We start from the raw sequence: 20,109 nt of genomic DNA on the forward strand, positions 1-20,109 counted from the left end.
TCTTAATATTTATGTAAATTTGATATTAAATGTATTTATTTTGTATACATTTGCAATTATTTTTTTTAAAACTGTTTTTGCTTTGGCATTTTGGGGTATTGTGTGTAGATTGATGAGGGGAAAAAAACAACTATTTAATCCAATTTAGAATAAGGCTGTAACGTAACAAAATGTGGAAAAAGTCATGTGGTCTGAATACTTCCTGGAAGGCACTGTATGCGAAAATGGCACATTTCTGTTATGTAGAAAAAAAAGACAGTGTAGTGTTTCCAACGACATCATCAACCAATTAGTAGGCCATGCCAACTCACAATTGGTCGAAATCACACGATGCACACCGATGATGTCATTGGAAACACTTATTTTCCATTTATTTTCCTATATTTTTTTTACCACAAAACATAGAAACATGCCATTATCACATATGTTGATGTTGGGGTGGTGCTGGAGATGATGAATATGAAGTTGAACAATTGCCAAGTTTCCCTTTAAGATTAGGGTTCAAATCAGATTTCAAGAAGATCAAATATTAGAAATAGGTGGGGTTTAGACATAATTAGGACTTTGTGGCAGTGGTACCTAGTGACGATCCCTTTAAAACGGACTCACCTGAAGGCAATCAGTGGCTACCTAATGGACCAGAAGAATGACTAGGGAAATGTGTATTAAATGTTTGATATGTAATGTATACCTTGGTGTGTTTACCTGGATGTTTTATTGAACAGAAAAAACATCTTGCCATCCCACCTACAGTACCAGTCAAACGTTCATTCAAGGGTTTTTCTTTATTTTTACATGTTTCTACTTTTTAGAATAATAGTGAAGATATCAAAACTATGAAATAACACATGTGGGATCATGTAGTAACCAAAAAAAAAGTGTTAAATATCTGTTATATTTGAGATTCTTCAAAGTAGCCACCCGTTGCCTTGATGACAGCTTTGCCCACTCTTGGCATTCTCTCAAGTAGAAATAAATGAAAAACCTGGAATGAGTAGGTGTGTCCAAACTTTGGACTGGTACTGTATATTCCCTTAACCATTTGACCGGGTTAGCCCTTTTAATCTATACTACTCCCCCTGTGTTCTGAACAGCACACCATCATGGTAGCCCATACCAACACCAGCAATCCAACATCATTTTCATCCTACCAGTTTTTACAAATAATGTTATAATATTTGTAACCTTCCCCATATTGAGATTGTTTTACAATCCTGTCAACTAACTGTCATATGGGTAGATATCTGTCATGTTGCTAACCAGGATCTGTATGTATCAAGTGTCTCAGATTAGAAACCTAATCAGGGATCAGGTCCCTGTCCATGTAATCTTATTCACTGTGATCTAAAAGCCAACGGCAAAACTGATCTTAAATCAGAACTCTTCATCCAGTTGTCCAGTGGTTTATCCCCTACCTTGATGCGCTCAGTGAAGCTCTGTCCTACGCTGAGGGCTTGGCTGGGGTTTCCCAGGATGATCTCAAAGCGCTCCCCCAGCCCCAGTCTCTGTCTGACCCACGCCAGCCGCTGGTGAGCCCACCCTGCCAGAGCCAATGAGGGGATCCGTAGCAGCACCATGTGACCATGGTGGGTGGGGCATCGCTGGGCAGAGCTGAGCAGACTCTGGACTATCTCCAGCGTCTCGACGGAGGTGTGTTTATGTATGCTCCGCCCCCCTGAGCCAGGCCGACCTGACACGGCCATCAGAGCCACACAGTAGTGCTGGACCAGAACCTGGGTCCGGATCACTGCACTGTGTAGCTTGGGGAACCTGGGACAGGGGATTGATACATTTTGTTATTTGCTACATTCTTGTGTATTTCGATAAGTGTACAGTATGCATGATGAGTGTGTGTGTACAGTATGCACAGTATGCATGATGAGTGTGTGTGTTACCTCTCCTCCAGGACAGAGGCCATGCTTTCGAAGGAGCTGTCGTAGCGGAGGAGAGGCAGACCGCTGCCTGAACGAGTCGAGTCCAGCAGCTCCGACACACCAAAGTATCGCGTCTTCTCATGGTACAGATCCATGTCCTGACACATACACACACACACAGCTTGAGACAACAGTGTGTGTCTGTTTGTGACTATGTGTGTGTTTGTGTCAGTGTGGGTCTGTGTGTGTGTGTGTGTGAATATCTTACGTTATTGAAAGCAGAGGGCCAGTGTATCTCGTTGTAAGGGCTGATACGTGTGTGTTGTGTCTGCAGGGCAAAGGGGAACGAGGTGACGTGGAGAGTCAGGATGTTGGTGGCATCTCTGATCTGAAGGGAGTTGAGCAGGCTGTCCACCAACCCACCGCCGGAGTCACCACCACTGGCACCATACGGCCCACTGGGAGACAGGGAGTATTTATACTGTACGTTATGGTCACGTTACAAACACGCAGACACACTCACGCAGACACACGCAAGCAAAAAAAAAGCACACAAAGCGCACACACACCTGCTGATGTCCCAGTGTGCGTGGTCGTGGACCACGATGTAGAGTGTGTTAGAGTTCCTGTGTGCTTCCTGTATGAGGTCATCAATGCGAGCCCTCGCCTCCTGGTCCATCTTGACCACGTAGTGCTCAGCTTCTCTCTGAGACAGACACTCCTGCTCCAACCCCAGCTGCTGGAGAACACCTACACGCACAGACAGGGATTAAGCACACACAAAAGCTCGGACGCACACGTGCACATACACACACATGACACCAGTTTGTTCCAGTTGAAGGTTTGAGTAACGCGAGTGAACACATTTCTCAACGATTCTACAATACACCAGCAAGGGGCTCTATACAACACCGACATCGGCTAGGAGGAGGACGAGACCTGTAGACAGCTTCCTGGAAGACACCTCAGAGGGATTGAGGCGAAGGAGGAGAAAGGGGAGGGGCAGAGGAGGAAGAGGAGAGTCTGTTGAACTGTGAGATGAAAGTGGAGGAGAACGAGGAGTCTGTTGAACTGTGAGATGAAAGTGGAGGAGAACGAGGAAGAGAGGTAGAAGAGGAATGTGTTGATATCTGGAACAGAAGTGAAAGAAAAGAGAAGGAGGAATAGGAGGAAGAGAGGAGGGATCTTACCCGAGTTCCAGAGATGCAGTACGGTCTGTTGGAAGGTGACCTCAGATGGAGGGACACAGATGAGGAAGTGGACCCTGTCGAAGGAGCCCAGGTCCAGGTTCTGAGTGCTGGAGTCGGCGATGGCGCACACATGGGACAGCAGCTTCCTGGCTACCGCCAACTGGATGGGCCGCACCTCCCGCCACTCCACGCGGTACTCTACACACACACACACGGAAACACACTTATTAGACACAATGTATACACACACATGGGACAGCAGCTTCCTGGCTACCGCCAACTGGATGGGCCGCACCTCCCGCCACTCCACGCGGTACTCTACACACACACACACGGAAACACACTTATTAGACACAATGTATACACACACATGGGACAGCAGCTTCCTGGCTACCGCCAACTGGATGGGCCGCACCTCCCGCCAATCCACGCGGTACTCTTCACACACACACGGAAACACACTTATTAGACACAATGTATACACACACATGGGACAGCAGCTTCCTGGCTAACTCCAACTGGATGGGCCGCACCTCCCGCCACTCCACGCGGTACTCTACACACACACACATACGGAAACACACTTATTAGACACAATGTATACACACACATGGGACAGCAGCTTCCTGGCTAACGCCAACTGGATGGGCCGCACCTCCCGCCACTCCACGCGGTACTCTACACACACACACACGGAAACACATACACGTGAGACGCAAATGTACATACACACACACGGAAACACATACACGTGAGACGCAAATGTACATACACACACATGGAAACACATTTTAGACACCACACAAATGTATAAACACAATGCACACACACACACACACACACAGATTTTGGACAGACTACACATATGTACAAAGTCATTAACTCAACACACGTACGCACAACACGTATTACAAACACATCTCGCCACTTCACCTGAAATTCTACAGCATGTAGCTCGTCAAACTACACACATTTCATGATGTTCTCTCCACACAGATTGCATATATCTCACCTGAGCAGGAGTCCTTGTGGCTCTCATCTCTGTCTTTGGGGCTGTCTGTGGCTGGCTCTTTGGGGCTGCATGTAGCTCTGTCCGTCTGTCTGTCTCTAGGGCTGCTGTCTCCTGTGGACTCCTGACTGCTGGACAGGGGGGGCGGATGGCTCCTGCTCTCCCTAGCAGCACCTCCCAGCAACACATCTACATCCCCATCTGACACACACATACAATATGGTGAGATAAATACAGTTGAAGTGGGAAGTTTGCATACACCTTAGCCAAATACATTTAAACTCAGTTTCACAATTCCTGACATTTAATCCTAGCAAAAAGTCACTGACTTAGGTCAGTTAGGATCACCACTTTATTTTAAGAATATGAAATGTCAGAATAATCGTAGAGAGAATGATTTATTTCAGTTTTTATTTCATTCCATTGGGTCAGTGGGTTTATCACATTCCCAGTGGGTCAGAAGTTTAAATACACTCAATTAGTATTTGGTAGCATTGCCTTTAAATAGTTTAACTTGGGTCAAACATTTTGGGTAGCCTTCCACAAGCTTCCCACAATAAGTTCGGTGAATTTTGGCCCATTCCTCCTGACAGAGCTGGTGTAACTGAGTCAGGTTTGTAGGCCTCCTTGCTCGCACACACTTTTTCAGTTCTGCCCACAAATTTTGATAGGATTGAGGTCAGAGCTTTGTGATGGCCACTCCAATACCTTGACTCTGTTGTCCTTAAGCCATTTTGCCACAACTTTGGAAGTATGCTTGGGGTCATTGTTCATTTGGAAGACCAATTTGTGACCAAGCTTTAACTGATGTCTTGAGATGTTGCTTCAATATATCCACATAATTGTCCTGCCTCATGATGCCATCTATTTTGTGAAGTGCACCAGTCCCTCCTGCAGCAAAGCACTCCCAAACATGATGCTGCCACCCCCGTGCTTCACGGCTGGGATGGTGTTCTTCGGCTTGCAAGCCTCCCCTTTTTCCTCCAAACATAATGATGGTCATTATGGCCAAACAGTTCTATTTTTGTTTCATCAGACCAGAGGACATTTCTCCAAAAAGTACAATCTTTGTCCCCATGTGCAGTTGCAAACTGTAGTCTGGCTTTTTTTATGGCGGTTTTGGAGCAGTGGCTTCTTCCTTGCTGAGCAGCCTTTCAGGTTATGTTGATATAGGACTCGTTTTACTGTGGATATAGATACTTTTGTATCTGTTTCCTCCAGCATCTTCACAAGGTCATTTGCTGTTGTTCTGGGATTGATTTGCACTTTTCGCACCAAAGTACGTTCATCTCTAGGAGACAGAACGTGTCTCCTTCCTGAGCAGTATGACGGCTGCATGGTCCCATGGTGTTTATACTTGCATACTATTGTTTGTGCAGATGAACTTTCAGGCGTTTGGAAATTTCTCCCAAGGATGAACCAGACTTGTGGAGGTCTACAATTACTTTTTCTGAGGTCTTGGCTGATTTCTTTTGATTTTCCCATGATGTTAAGCAAAGAGGCACTGAGTATGAAGGTAGGCCTTGAAATACATCCACAGGTACACCTCCAATTGACTTTAAAAAAGCCTATCAGAAGCTTCTAAAGCCATGACATCATTGTATGGAATTTTCCAAGCTGTTTAAAGGCACAGTCGACTTAGTGTATGTAAACTTCTGACCCACTGGAATTGGAATAATTTGTCTGTAAACAATTGTTGGAAAAAATGACTTGTGTCATGCACAAAGTAGATGTCCTAACCGACTAAAACTATAGTTTGTTAACAATACATTTGTGGAGTGGTAAAAAACAAGTTGTAATGATTCCAACCTCAGTGTATGTAAACTTCCAACTGTACATACAGTAAACAGTGTACATTACATTTAATATGGGTAAACCCCCACACACACACACACACACACACACACACACATACACACACACACACACACACACACACACACACACACACACACACACACACACACACACACACACACATTCTCAGCATCCAGGTGGGTTGTGCACAGATGTCATTTGATCACAGTTTTGTTGATGAGAAGCAGGAAATGCACATTTCAGACTTGATCTTCCCTTATGGAAAATGTATTAACCCCTACAAAAAAAATATCCATTCATTCTAATCCACATAATAATTCAAATGTCCTGTTGCTGCAGGGCTATTTCCCTGCTGTAGTAAACTGTCTCAAATGAAGATCTGCAGTCGTCTTACCAGGTCCCAGAGAGTTGCAGAAGGCAGTCAGTTCCTGGGTCATGCCAGAGGACAGCTGTTGACTGATCTCTCTCAGACTATCACTGGGACTGAACATCCCCTCAACCAGGATACGACACTGGTGTTTACCTACAACACACACACACATGGTATACACCAGTTATTACATGCAAGCATGCATGCACCAAAAAGCCTGCAACCCCACTTAAGTCGATGTGTAAACACACGCACAGCAAATTTAAGAGACAGGTAGGCACCCACACACAATAAGATTACACCCTCCTCCCCACCCCTCTACACACACACACACACACACACACACACACACACACACACACACACAATAAGATTACACCCCCCCCCTCCCCACACACACACACAATAAGATTACACCCCCCTCCCCACCCCTCTACACACACACACACACACACACACACACACACACACACACACACACACACACACACACACACACACACACACACACACACACACACCTGTCACCACCACACAGGACTCAGTCTCCTGTCCCTTGGCTGTACAGATGATGACCACATAGTTGGTATGAGCCAGCCGTCCCTCCATCAGCCTAGTGAAGGTGCCAGCCAGCCCCAGAGCCATCGAGACCTTCTCCTCCTGCACCACCACACCCTCCCCACATGACGAGGCTGCCAGCTGGGCCAGCCAGGGCAGCTGGGAGGGGGTGAGGACCTGGGCCTGTGGCAGCCCAGGCAGAGTAGAGGGAGCCTGGGGGAGGGAGAGGCCAGGCTGGGGCTGCTGGTGCTGGTGCTGGCGAATCTCACGGAGGTGGGACTCTCTCCAGGAGCGCATGAAGATCTGCTCCAGGTCCTGGATCAGTGGGACCTGGTCTGGGCCTGGAGGGAAACGTCAATAACCAGTTATTACCAACTAGGTTTTTAACGATTGCCTCAATGTGTACATTCTGCACAATTCATCCTTTTTAACTGAGGCAGCAGGTAATGTAGTGGTTGAGGGGTTTGGGCCAGTAACCGAAAGGTCGCTGGTTCGAATCCCCGAGCCAAGGGAAATATCTGCCGATGGGCCCTCGAGCAAGGCACTCAATGCGTATTGCTCCTGTAAATCACTCTCGATAAGAGCGTCTGCTAAACGACTACAATGTCAAATGTAACTGTGAGCATGACTGAAATGTAAAAACCAACCATCTCGCTCTCACCTAGTTGCACCAGGTAGTACACAGTGAGTAGTATCTGCATCTCTACAGACAGGGGCTGTATGGGAGAGGGTCCGTAGTGTTGGTAGACCCTGGGCAGGGCCTGGCTGTTCTGATAGCAGCTCTGGAGCAAGGAGCTGACCTGCACATCACACACCTTACCACTCAGCTGGGGTAGGCTGCCGTGACCTGGGGACCAGAGACATACACACACACACCAGATGCTACTGCACAGGATCAGGTTGTGGGAAAATGGACAGTGAGCTAATGGATACTCCCAGGGGATGGAGGGACGAGGGGGAGGGGTGGCATGTTGAGAGGTGGAGAAGTGAGAGAGAGCAGAGAACATTATGACCTTTCCATTGCTTAGCTAAGAAGCGCAGCTAAGCAATGGACACTGGGCTCAGACTCCAGGCCTCAGTGTCTGCTAAGGTTTGTGGCGCTCTTGCATTTAAAGCCACTGAGGAATAGGATCCCCTCACTCACACACAGAGGCACCCACAAATACACACACGTGTGCACACACACACACACACACACACACACACTTCTGACCTCTGAAGATGACGGGCTGGAGTCTGCAGGTGTGCAGCAGTTGATCAGGCACTGTGACAGACGGCCCGGGTGGAGAGTGGGGGTTGGAGGACCCCTGGGACATACTCTCTGGGGGGGCATGGTCTGTGGGTAAAGAGAAAAAACACACACACACACACAGCAGGTAGCAGACATAAAACAGTAGTAATTAACTATACCCACAAAGAAAATAGCAGCCTTGCATGCTATTTCGCTTCAGACATCTGAAAATACATGCTCTCTCTCTCTCTCTCTCTCTCTCATTCGTTCTCTAACTCTCTCTCTCTCTCTCTCTTTCTCTCTCTCTCATTCGTTCTCTAACTCTCTCTCTCTCTCTCTCGTTCTCTCTCGTTCTCTCTCTCTCTCTCTCCCTCTCTCTCATTCTCTCTCTCTCTCTCTCTCGTTCTCTCTCTCTCATTCTCTCTCTCTCGTTCTCTCTCTCTCTCTCTCTCTCGTTCTCTCGCTCTCTCTCTCTCGTTCTCTCTCTCTCTCTCTCTCTCTCTCTCTCTCTCTCTCGTTCTCTCGCTCTCTCTCTCTCTCTCGTTCTCTCTCTCGTTCTCGTTCTCCCTCTCTCTCTCTCTCTCTCTCGTTCTCTCTCTCTCTCTCTCGTTCTCGTTCTCTCTCTCTCTCTCGTTCTCTCTCTCTCTCTCTCTCGTTCTCGTTCTCTCTCTCTCTGAGCTCCTACCTGGTTTGGTACCATTGGTGAGCGATGAGGAAGAGGAAGAGGAAGCTGGGGGGGTCTTCACAGCAGAAGACTCTGGAGACCAGCCTTTGTGTCTCTTTTTAGGTGGTCCCGCATTGAGTGTTCCTGACAGGACAAGCAACACACTGTTATGTATTGTATGTCTCAGGGGGGGATGCTTCTGGTGTGCAGGCAACTTAAAAATACAGAATATACAGAATCATTTCTTCTTGAGGGACAATATTCATTCATAAGGCACCCTAAATACAGTGCATTCTAGTTCATTTGCTTGCTTGTTCATTAATTCATTGATTCATGCCAGCCAGCCAGCCAGCCAGCAAGTCAGCCAGTCAACCAGCTAACTAACCAGCCAGCCAGTTACCCAACCAGCCTGCCAGCTAACCAACCAGCCATTCAGCCAGCAAGTCAGCCAGTCAACCAGCTAACTGACCAGCCAGCCAGTTACCCAACCAGCTTGCCAGCCAGCCAGTCAACCAGTTAACCAACTAGCCAGCCAGTTAACCAACCAGCCAGCTAACTAACCAACCAGCCAGCTAACTAACCAGCCAGCCAGTTACCCAACCAGCTTGCCAGCCAGCCAGTCAACCAGTTAACCAACCAGCCAGCCAGCCAGTTAACCAACCAGCCAGCTAACTAACCAACCAGCCAGCTAACTAACCAGCCAGCCAGTTAACCAACCAGCCAGCAGCAGGCAGTATAACCGTAGCTCACTATTGATGATAAAGATAGCACAGTCTTTGTCACATTAATCAGCTCCTTCCTCTTTCCCCTCTACACATGCTGTCCTCCCTCTCCTCTCTGCCTGCTCTCTTCTTATGGAGCAACAGAGACAAAGACCAAAGGCCCCACGTGTTGAAACGCCCCTATCAAAACCCAGACTGGCAGGAAGGAGGCCTTCCACTTTACAACTAAACCCACTGGGAATGAGACAGACAGAAAGAGAGGGAGAGAGGGAAAGAGAAAGGGAGAGACTTTTTACTGTGCTACTTTTATTGAGATAACAGTCTGAGGGAGATAGAGGGAGAGAAAGGAGAGAGGGAGAGTGTTGCTGAATGAAAGGGGGTCGTAAAAATCGGGGCCCACACACACAATACAGCCGGCTCCTACTGGGCATTTAGAGTGTTAAAACACAGGAGCTCTCTCTTTCAGGGGGAGGTGTGAAGATGAGGAGGGGGGGGGGGGGGGGGGCTACAATGACATCACATTTAAGAGGCATGGCCTTAAATGACTTCACATTTAAAGCCATGCCTCCTACCCCATAGAGATGCTATAATGCATGTCATTCTATGTCATACCCCTTTATAATAAACAAACAAACACACACAAACAGGCGCACACACACGAATAGAAATACATGCAAGCACACACACACACAAGTTACCTATAACTGTGGGTCTCCCTGGTCCATTGGACAATACGGCCGTGTGGGGCAAAGGATTCTGGGATAGGGGTGTGTGGCTCCCATTGGTCAGGGGAGGGCGAAGGTCGGCCAGGTGAGGCTGACCGATGGGACCTACAGGGGAGCCGGCTGGAGAGATGGAAAACAACAACGGCAACCAAGGTCATCTAGTGTGGGGTCATGTCTGTGAGTGTACTGTCTGTGAGTATACTGTCTGTGAGTGTACTGTCTGTGAGTGTACTGTCTGTGGGTGTACTGTCTGTGAGTGTACTGTGTGTGAGTGTTCTGTGTGTGAGTGTACTGTGTGTGAGTGTACTGTGTGTGAGGGTACTGTGTGTGAGTACTGTCTGTGAGTGTACTGTCTGTGAGTGTACTATCTGAGTGTACTGTGTGTGAGTGTACTGTCTGTGAGTGTACTGTCTGTGAGTGTACTGGGTGTGAGTGTACTGTCTGTGAGTGTACTGTCTGTGAGTGTACTGTCTGTGAGTGTTCTGTGTGTGAGTGTACTGTGTGTGAGTGTACTGTCTGTGAGTGTACTGTCTGTGAGTGTATTGTCTGTGAGTGTACTGTCTGTGAGTGTACTGTCTGAGTGTACTGTCTGTGAGTGTACTGTCTGTGAGTGTACTGTGTGTGAGTGTACTGTCTGTGAGTGTACTGTCTGTGAGTGTACTATCTGAGTGTACTGTCTGTGAGTGTACTGTCTGTGAGTGTACTGGGTGTGAGTGTACTGTGTGTGAATGCACTGTCTGTGAGTGCACTGTGTGTGAGTGTACTGTCTGTGAGTGTACTGTCTGTGAGTGTACTGTCTGTGAGTGTACTGGGTGTGAGTGTACTGGGTGTGAGTGCACTGTCTGTGAGTGTACTGGGTGTGAGTGTACTGTCTGTGAGTGTACTGTCTGTGAGTGTACTGTCTGTGAGTGTACTGGGTGTGAGTGTACTGTCTGTGAGTGTACTGTCTGTGAGTGTACTGTCTGTGAGTGTACTGGGTGTGTGTGTACTGGGTGTGTGTGTACTGTGTGTGAGTGTACTGGGTGTGAGCGTACTGGGTGTGAGTGTACTGGGTGTGAGCGTGCTGCTTGTGAGCGTACTGCTTGTGAGCGTACTGGGTGTGAGCGTACTGGGTGTGAGCGTACTGGGTGTGAGCGTACAGGGTGTGAGCGTACTGGGTGTGAGCGTACTGGGTGTGAGCGTACTGGGTGTGAGCGTACTGGGTCTGAGCGTACTGGGTGTGAGCGTACTGGGTGTGAGTGTACTGGGTGTGAGTGTACTGTGTGTGAGTGTACTGTGTGTGAGCATACTGGGTGTGAGCGTACTGGGTGTGAGTGTACTGGGTGTGAGCGTACTGGGTGTGAGCGTACTGGGTGTGAGTGTACTGGGTGTGAGCGTACTGGGTGTGAGCGTACTGGGTGTGAGCGTGCTGCTTGTGAGCGTACTGCTTGTGAGCGTACTGGGTGTGAGCGTACTGGGTGTGAGCGTACTGGGTGTGAGTGTACTGGGTGTGAGTGTACTGGGTGTGAGTGTACTGGGTGTGAGCGTGCTGCTTGTGAGCGTACTGGGTGTGAGCGTACTGGGTGTGAGTGTACTGGGTGTGAGCGTACTGGGTGTGAGCGTACTGGGTGTGAGCGTACTGGGTGTGAGTGTACTGGGTGTGAGTGTACTGGGTGTGAGCGTACTGGGTGTGAGTGTACTGGGTGTGAGCGTACTGGGTGTGAGCGTACTGGGTGTGAGCGTACTGGGTGTGAGCGTACTGGGTGTGAGCGTACTGGGTGTGAGTGTACTGGGTGTGAGCGTGCTGTACCAGTATAGCTTCCGGGTGGGTGTCCAGGGTGAGCGGTGACTGCTGGATTGAGGAGGTGCTCGTCTGAGATCACATGACCGTCAGAGGCGTTGGGCGCCGTCTGTCTCCCTCTAGTCTCTGAAAAGACAACGCACGGTCAGATTAGCATTTGGCTTCACACACAATCACAGCCAGACAGGCAAACAGAAACCCACACAGTCAAAACCATCGAAACACAGTCAATGCTCCTGTACTTACACAGCGTCTGTGTGTGTGTGTGTGTACTAACTTGAGAGAACGGATGGACATTTTCCGTAAAAGCATTAGTCACACTCAAGTGATTATGTTAGTGTCAGCTCAATTTACATTTGAATGTAAACTCTACTCTAGTTACTGTAGGTCTGAAACTCATCCTTCTTCCTAATCTGTGTGGATTAGACTTGATTTACTGTCTCTCTGCCTCATATACTGTATACCACGGGTATTGTCAGTTACACAGTAACAGTCTAGCCACAGGCTTCGACCCTTCTTCACCTTGACCCCAGTTCTGACCTCTCACCCCAGGCCTCTGTCCTCCACACCTGGACAGACAGGTCGAGTCACAGACCCCTCCTCTCTTACAAACTCCAACTTTGACCCCAGACGAGCCCCCTGTCCACAGAACGACAGCAGAGATACACAGAAGGAAGGAGAGACTGACCCACTGGCCTGACGCCCTCTCTCCCCCCTCTACCTCGCTCTCTTTCTCAATTCAATATACTTACACTTACACTGTCATGGAAAGATCACACATGAAAATATCCCCCAATCCCCTCTACTCCCCCTGCTTGTGTTACCGAGGCCCTTCCAGCAGATAGCAGCCCCTCTGACCAGCTGTCCCTGGTTGTTCCTGTACAGATGGTACTTTAAGTGCTTCTGTTTCTTGGGCTGGGTGCTCAGCTTCAGGTTGATGTGGTTGGAAAACTCAGTGAAGTAGCGAAAGCCCTTCTCTCCACAGCCTATACAGTTCCCAGAGAACCCTGAGGACGACCACACAAACACTAGGTCAGTGTGTGTGTGTGTGTGTGTGTGTGTGTGTGTGTGTGTGTGTGGTTGGGAGACTTAGTGAAACAATAATAAGCCCTTTCTCCCATAGTAAGAGAAAGAGTGTGTGAGCAATGCTGTTTCCATGGTTACAGGTCAGCTGGGTTCTGAGATGGTGTGTGTGTGTGTGTGTGTGTGTGTGTGTATGTGTGTGTTTGTGGTTGGGAGACTCAGTGAAACAATAATAAGCCCTTTCTCCCATAGTCAGAGAAAGAGTGTGTGAGCGATGACATTTCCATGGTTACAGGTCAGCTGGGTTCTGAGATGGTGTGTGTGTTGTGCTTGTGTGTGTGTGTCTAGCAGAGCCCAGGTTGAGGGACTAATAACGTGTGTATGTGTCTGCAATCAGGATACCCTGACTGTTCTCTATAGCCTCTCTCTGTCAGTCTCTCTCTCTGTCAGTCTCTCTCTCGGTCAGTCAGTCAGTCTCTCTCTCTGTCAGTCTCTCTCTCTGTCAGTCAGTCTCTCGGTCAGTCAGTCAGTCTCTCTCTCGGTCAGTCTCTCTCTTGGTCAGTCTCTCTCTCTCTGTCAGTCTCTCTCTCTCGGTCAGTCTCTCTCTCGGTCAGTCTTTCTCTCTGTCAGTCAGTCTCTCTCTCTGTCACAGTCTCTCTCTCTGTCAGTCAGTCTCTCTCTCTGTCAGTCAGTCTCTCTCTCTGTCAGTCAGTCTCTCTCTCTGTCAGTCAGTCTCTCTATCGGTCAGTCAGTCTCTCTCTCGGTCAGTCTCTCTCTCTCGGTCAGTCTCTCTCTCGGTCATTCTCTCTCTCTCTCTCGGTCATTCTCTCTCTCTCTCGGTCATTCTCTCTCTCTCGGTCAGTCTCTCTCTCTCTCGGTCAGTCTCTCTCTCTCGGTCAGTCTCTCTCTCTCGGTCAGTCTCTCTCTCGGTCAGTCTCTCTCTCGGTCTGTCTCTCTCTCGGTCATTCTCTCTCGGTCATTCTCTCTCTCTCTCTGTCACTCTCTCTCGGTCATTCGCTCAGTCATTCTCTCTCTCTCTGTCATTCTCTCTCTGTCATGTCTGTGTGTGTCTGTATCTCACCCAGCAGTGCGTTGCGTCCTCGTTCGTCGGGCAGGAACCTGCGGTCGACAGCACACACCAGCAGTGTGTCTGGTGCACTGGGGGACTTGGCCCCTACCAGCAGGAAACTTGGGGCCACGTTTAGAGGCTCTGACACCAGGGAGGACAGACGCAAGTCCCTACCGGCCTGGCAGAACCCTGAGGGACACACACACACACACACACACACACAGTTACCCTAACCAAACAGACAGAGATCTCTTGCCACCAGGCAGAAGCCTAAGCCAGGAGACAATGTATACAGTGAGGGTGTTCATACCGTCCGTGGTGCAGCATCCTTCTGGCGGGGGCTTCATCTGGTATGGAATGAGGGGGCTGTTGGACTCCGAGCCATCTTCCTCCTCCTCATTCTCCACCCGGCCTGCTGACATACATTCTCATTACAGAGTGTCACAACACACACATGCACGCCCGCCCACACACACGCACGCCCGCCCACACACACACACACACACACACGCACACGCACACGCACACGCACAAACACACCACTGTGAAGGGGTAGCTGCTCTGCCTCCAGGTAGAGCTGTGAGAAGACAGGCCGTGGCACCACAGTGTTGGAACGGAGAGAAGCCTCGATGGAGTTATGAAGGACCTCCTCAAAACGCGTGGTCCTCAACTGGCCGGCATACGAGTTCCCCATCGCACACCTAGACACACAGGAATGCAAACACACACGCACACGTTCAACAAGATCGTGTGCATTACCTCACAGTTTACCATAACCCGCCTACACACACATGCTCACACACACACGCTCACACACACACACACGCTCACACACACACACACGCTCACACACACACACACACCCACACACAACATAGGAGCACCCATCCAGTCATATCTCTCTCTCTTTCTCTCCCTCTCGCTTTCTCTCAATAATATATATGGCTCTGTTGTCACTTCATCTGTCACACAACCTGGACCAACCTTGTGGCACTACAGGCACTGTCGGAGCTAGGAACACAAGCATTTCGCATATGGCCGTGTGGGAACGCTACCCTTAATTAACCCTATAAAAAAAGGTGTGCCTCAATTGAACCTTTCATTTCATTTGTATTATTTCTCGCTGGTATGAAAGACAAGGTCTGAAAGCTTCCAGAAGCGAACTGCAAAACAACGCGTGAGAATGTGCAGATTGAGCGTCGGGGCTCTTAACAAAACTCCCCCTGTACAGAAGACCCTTTCGTCCAATGACTCTTGTGTGTGATGTCCTGGAACTGAGAGCCATGGTCAAGGGCTAGGTGAACAGGTGACACCAGTAACTGAAACCCATGTCAGTCAACATCCTTTTTCAGGTCAGTAGAGTAAGTTGAGCAACACACAAAAAAGCAGAGCCACAGGTAAAATGTCCCTCAGAACCCAGAAAGGATTGGATTTGAAAATAAATGCAATTTCCTTCATATGATTTTCTTCATTAGGCATGTTGACAATGTTGTGATTAAAAATGGACTTGCGGCACAGTTTGTTTGGCTTCATTGAGGCGAAGTCAGAAGAAAGGTAACTTCAGGACGGCGCTGTGTCCCCTGCCTGGGGAAGTTGACCTCAGAGAGCGACAGCTGATTGTCTCTTCCTGTGTTTCACTGAGGCAACCAAACTACTCAGACTTGTCGGGAGATTCTCAAATTGGACAAAAGTCCATCCTCTCTTCGATTCCTCCGTCCTCATCTCCTCTCCTCCAAACCGACAATTGGCAGAGTGATCGAGGAGAGTGTTAATTCGTTAGTAGGTCGAACGAAGGAATCTGCTCCCCTGCTCGATTACCTACTTTGTTAGAGTATCCTCATGCACACATTTAAAAACAACACACTACTTATCCATTTAGCTATAAAATAATGAATTGCACAACCAGCTACATTTGTTTTGATCACTTTACACGTTCATTTTGGGATTCACACTTGATGGACGCGAGTGGAGGAGAGTCTCATTTCATACAAGTGCATCGCTCCCTGATTACCTTTGAACTTTTGGTCAAAAAGAGGCAAAGAGAGGTTATAGGTTAAAACTTATTGAGATTTTCCCATAGTTTCCCTATCAGTGAATATGATTACATAACACAAACAAGAGAGAGAGAGAGAGAGAGAGAGAGAGAGAGAGAGAGAGAGAGAGAGAGAGAGAGAAAATAGGGGGGTAAAAATAAATCAAGAAAAATAGCGCGATACAGAAAGAGAAGACGAAGTAGCGCATCTTGTTGTGAACAGCAGACATTCGCTAACTAGCCTGTTCTTTACACTGACTCACACACATACACACTCCCACACAAACATACACATAGAGCAGCGATGGCAGACACTGGCGCAGAGGCGGTCCAATCTCCACCTGCGTAAAAACAATCAGCTGCAGTCACAGAGTCAGGTCGCCCTGACCTATACAGCCCGCTCGGCTCAGCTCCCCCCCACCACACACAACCGCGCACACACACATTGGTGGCTCAGCTCAGCAGCATGGGTAAACAAAGCACTCCTGATTGAGTCACACAGCACGGCCAGCACTCAGTCATTATTACAGACTACTACAATGCAGTACATACTACACTACAGTGCATTTAGAAAGTATTCAGACCCCTTTACTTTTTTCACATTTTGTTACGTTACAGCCATATTCTAAAATTGATTCAAATGTTTTTATTCCTCATCGATTCACACACAATACCCCATAATGACAAAGCAAAAACTGCTTTTAGAATTTTTTGCAAATGTATAAAATAAAAAAAACTGAAATATCACATATTCAGACCCTTTACTCAGTACTTTGTTGATGCACCTTTGGCAGCAACTAAAGCCTGGAGTCTTCTTGGGTAAATAAAATAAGAGGGTGAAACACCCGTCGCACACCAAAACATAACTTGCCCAAACATACAACAAACAATCACCGACAAGGACATGAGGGGAAACAGAGGGTTAAATACACAACATGTAATTGATGGGATTGGAACCAGGTGGGAAGGAAGACAAGACAAAACCAACGGAAAATGAAAAATGGATCAGCGATGGCTAGAAGGTCGGTGACGTCGACCGCCGAACACCGCCCGAACAAGGAGAGGGACAAACTTCGGCAGTAGTCGTGACATGTACTTTGCTCCGTTGATCTTTCCCTCATCCGGACTAGTCTCCCAATCCCTGCCGCTGAAAAATATCCCCACAGTATGATGCTGCCATGCTTCACCGTAGGAATGGTGCCAGGTTTCCTGCAGATATGACACGGCATTCAGTCCAAAGAGTTCAATCTTGGTTTCATCAGACCAGAGAATCTTGTTTCTCATGGTCTGAGAGTCCTTTAGGTAACTCGACACAATCCTGTCTCGGAGCTCTATGGACAATTACTTCAACCTTTTTGCTCTGACATGCACGGTCAACTGTGGGACCTTATATAGACAGATGTGTGCCTTTCCAAATCATGTCCAATCAACTGAATTTACCACAGGTGGACTCCAATCAAGTTGTAGAAACATCTCAAGGACGATCAATGGAAACAGGATGCACCTGAGCTCAACTTCGAGTCTCACAGCAAAGGGTCTGAATACCTATGTAAATAAGGTATTTCTGTTTTTTTATTTGCAATCATTTCTAACAACCTGTTTTTACTGTCATTATGGGGTATTGTGATGTCATGTTGGGGTATTGTGATGTCATTATGGGGTATTGTGATGTCATGGGGTATTGTGTGCAGATTGCTGTGGGAAAAAATGTTATTTAATCCATTTTAGAATAAGGTTGTAACAAGACAGCATTTTCCGAAGGCACTGTATACACACAATAACATTGACTATACACACTAAGCCTATACAGTATACGCTCACTATTACAGAGTAGCACACAAACCTTCACTACGTCACATACTCCAGATGAAGGCACAAAACAAAACGTAGACCGAAGGGTACTATCTCTGAAGGCCAATACTTTTGACGTTTTAGTCATTCAGCAGACGCTCTTATCCAGAGCGACTTACAGTTAGTGCGTCCATCTCAAGATAGCTAGGTGGGACAACTACACATCACAGTCATAGTAAGTACAAGTTTCCTCAATAAAGAAGTTATAAGAAAAGTCAGCGCTAGTAGGAAAAGACAAAGGTAGATTTTTTTCCCCCCACAAATTTCATGAGGTCTTATTGAAGTTACTCTGAAGAGGGTTTCAGGTGTTTTTGGGAAGATGGGCTCTGCTTTCCTGACGTTATGGGGAAGCTTGTTCCACAATTGGGGTGCCAGGATAGAGAAGGGTTTTGTCTGGGCTGAGCAGGAGCTGACCCCCGTAGGGGTGGGAGGGCTCCCTGCCTGGGGCAGTTGACCTCAGAAAGTGACAGCTGATTGGTTTCTTTAGTAAAACACAGGAAGACCGTTTGGGAGAATCTCAATTGGGAAAAAGTCTATCCTCTCCTCGACTCCTCCGTGACCCGGAAAACAATAAGTGTCAGAGTGATCGAGGAGAGTGTCAATTCGTTAGTCAAACGAAGGAGTCTGCTCCCCTCCTCGATTACCTCACGCGGAAGTGTTTTCAAATCCCCCCCCCTAGTTTTATTTGGGTCCGACACATAACGAAAAAGACATTACAGACAAAATACTTCACCATTGATATACATTTAAAAACATTAACAGGTAGTGTGTGTGTGTGTGTGTGTGTGTGTGTGTGTGTGTGTGTGTGTGTGTGTGTGTGTGCGTGTGTGTGTGTGTGCATCTATCAGTTCCACATACATGTCATTACATAAACACAACAAATAGGTCACATGGGGGAGAGGCGTTGTGCCGTGTTGCTTTATTTGTTTTTTGAAACCAAGTTTTCTGTTCCCTCATGGCTCTGTAAAATACTATACTCTCTATAATACTATAATCTGTATAATACTATACTCTGTAAAATACTATACTCTGTAAAATACTATACTCTGTATAATACTATACTCTGTAAAATACTATACTCTGTAAAATACTATACTCTGTATAATAGTGAATGTTTTCTTGAATTTGTTCTGGACCTGGGGACTGTGAAAAGATCCCTGGTGGCATGTCTGGTGAGGTAAGTGTGTGTCAGTGCTGTGTGTACAGTAAGTTGACAGTGCAAACAAATAGAAATTTAGCCAAGAGAGACTGGCATGCATAGTATTAATATTAGCCCTCTGATTACAATGAAGAGCAAGACGTGCTGTTCAGCTGCAGCGGTCTAAGGCACTGCATCTCAGTGCTAGAGGCGTCACTACAGACCCTGGTTCGATTCCAGACTGTATCACAACCGGCCGTGATTGGGAGTCCCAGAGGGCGGCGCACAATTGGCTCAGGGTCGTCCGGGTTAGGGTTTGGCCGGGGTAGGCCATCATTGTAAATAAGAATTTGTTCTTAACTGACTTGCCTAGTTAAATAAAGGTTAAATAAAAATACATACAAAATTTACTTGGTCTTTCTTTGCAGCACTTGACCATATGACTGGACAATAATCAAGATAAGATCAAACTAGAGTCTGCAGGTCTGCAGAGCATCTCTTTATTACGGACAGACCTCTCCCCATCCTTACTAGAAGTCGACCGATTAATCGGAATGGCCGATTAATTAGGGCCAATTTCAAGTTTTCATAACAATCGGAAATCAGTATTTGTGGACACTGATTTGGCCGATTTTTTAATTTATTTAAAAAAAAACGTTTTTTACACCTTTTATTTAACAAGGCAAGTCAGTTAAGAACACATTCTTATTTTCAATGACGGTCTAGGAACGGTGGGTTAACTGCCTTGTTCAGGGGCAGAATTACAGATTTTTACCTTGTCAGCTCGGGGATTCAATCGGGCAACCTTAACTAGTCCAACGCTCTAACCACCTGCTTTACATTGCACTCCACGAGGAGCCTGCCCGTTACGCGAACGCAGTAAGAAGCCAAGGTAAGTTGCTAGCTAGCATTAAACTTATCTTATAAAAAACAATCAATCAATAAATCATCATCCCTAGTTAACTACACATGGTTAATGATATTACTAGTTTATCTAGCGTGTCCTGCGTTGCATATAATTGATGCGGTCCGCATTTGCGAAAAAGGTCGTTGCT

General features: G+C 47.3%; 1 protein-coding gene across 4 annotated transcripts in view; it reads right to left on the reverse strand.

Annotated features, from left to right (window-relative positions):
• The window catches only part of greb1 (growth regulating estrogen receptor binding 1), a 65,875-nt gene that overhangs the window by 29,532 nt on the left and 16,234 nt on the right, over positions 1–20,109 (reverse strand). For 2 of the 4 annotated variants that reach the window (XM_036962795.1, XM_036962793.1), the window contains exons 2-18: positions 14,574–14,734; positions 14,344–14,448; positions 14,046–14,222; positions 12,766–12,948; positions 11,951–12,067; positions 10,135–10,281; positions 8,736–8,858; positions 8,033–8,155; positions 7,481–7,666; positions 6,783–7,160; positions 6,286–6,414; positions 4,077–4,274; positions 3,065–3,262; positions 2,444–2,624; positions 2,143–2,332; positions 1,896–2,032; positions 1,416–1,770 (exon numbers count right to left, since the gene is read on the reverse strand). In XM_036962795.1, coding sequence (XP_036818690.1) covers positions 1,416–1,770; positions 1,896–2,032; positions 2,143–2,332; positions 2,444–2,624; positions 3,065–3,262; positions 4,077–4,274; positions 6,286–6,414; positions 6,783–7,160; positions 7,481–7,666; positions 8,033–8,155; positions 8,736–8,858; positions 10,135–10,281; positions 11,951–12,067; positions 12,766–12,948; positions 14,046–14,222; positions 14,344–14,448; positions 14,574–14,734 — 3,088 coding nt within the window. The remainder of the gene's footprint in view (positions 1–1,415; positions 1,771–1,895; positions 2,033–2,142; positions 2,333–2,443; positions 2,625–3,064; positions 3,263–4,076; positions 4,275–6,285; positions 6,415–6,782; positions 7,161–7,480; positions 7,667–8,032; positions 8,156–8,735; positions 8,859–10,134; positions 10,282–11,950; positions 12,068–12,765; positions 12,949–14,045; positions 14,223–14,343; positions 14,449–14,573; positions 14,735–20,109) is intronic. The other 2 variants (XM_036962794.1, XM_036962796.1) reach the window with 2 other exon arrangements.

Source organism: Oncorhynchus mykiss, chromosome 25 (assembly GCF_013265735.2).
Source record: "Oncorhynchus mykiss isolate Arlee chromosome 25, USDA_OmykA_1.1, whole genome shotgun sequence".
NCBI lineage: Eukaryota > Metazoa > Chordata > Actinopteri > Salmoniformes > Salmonidae > Oncorhynchus > Oncorhynchus mykiss.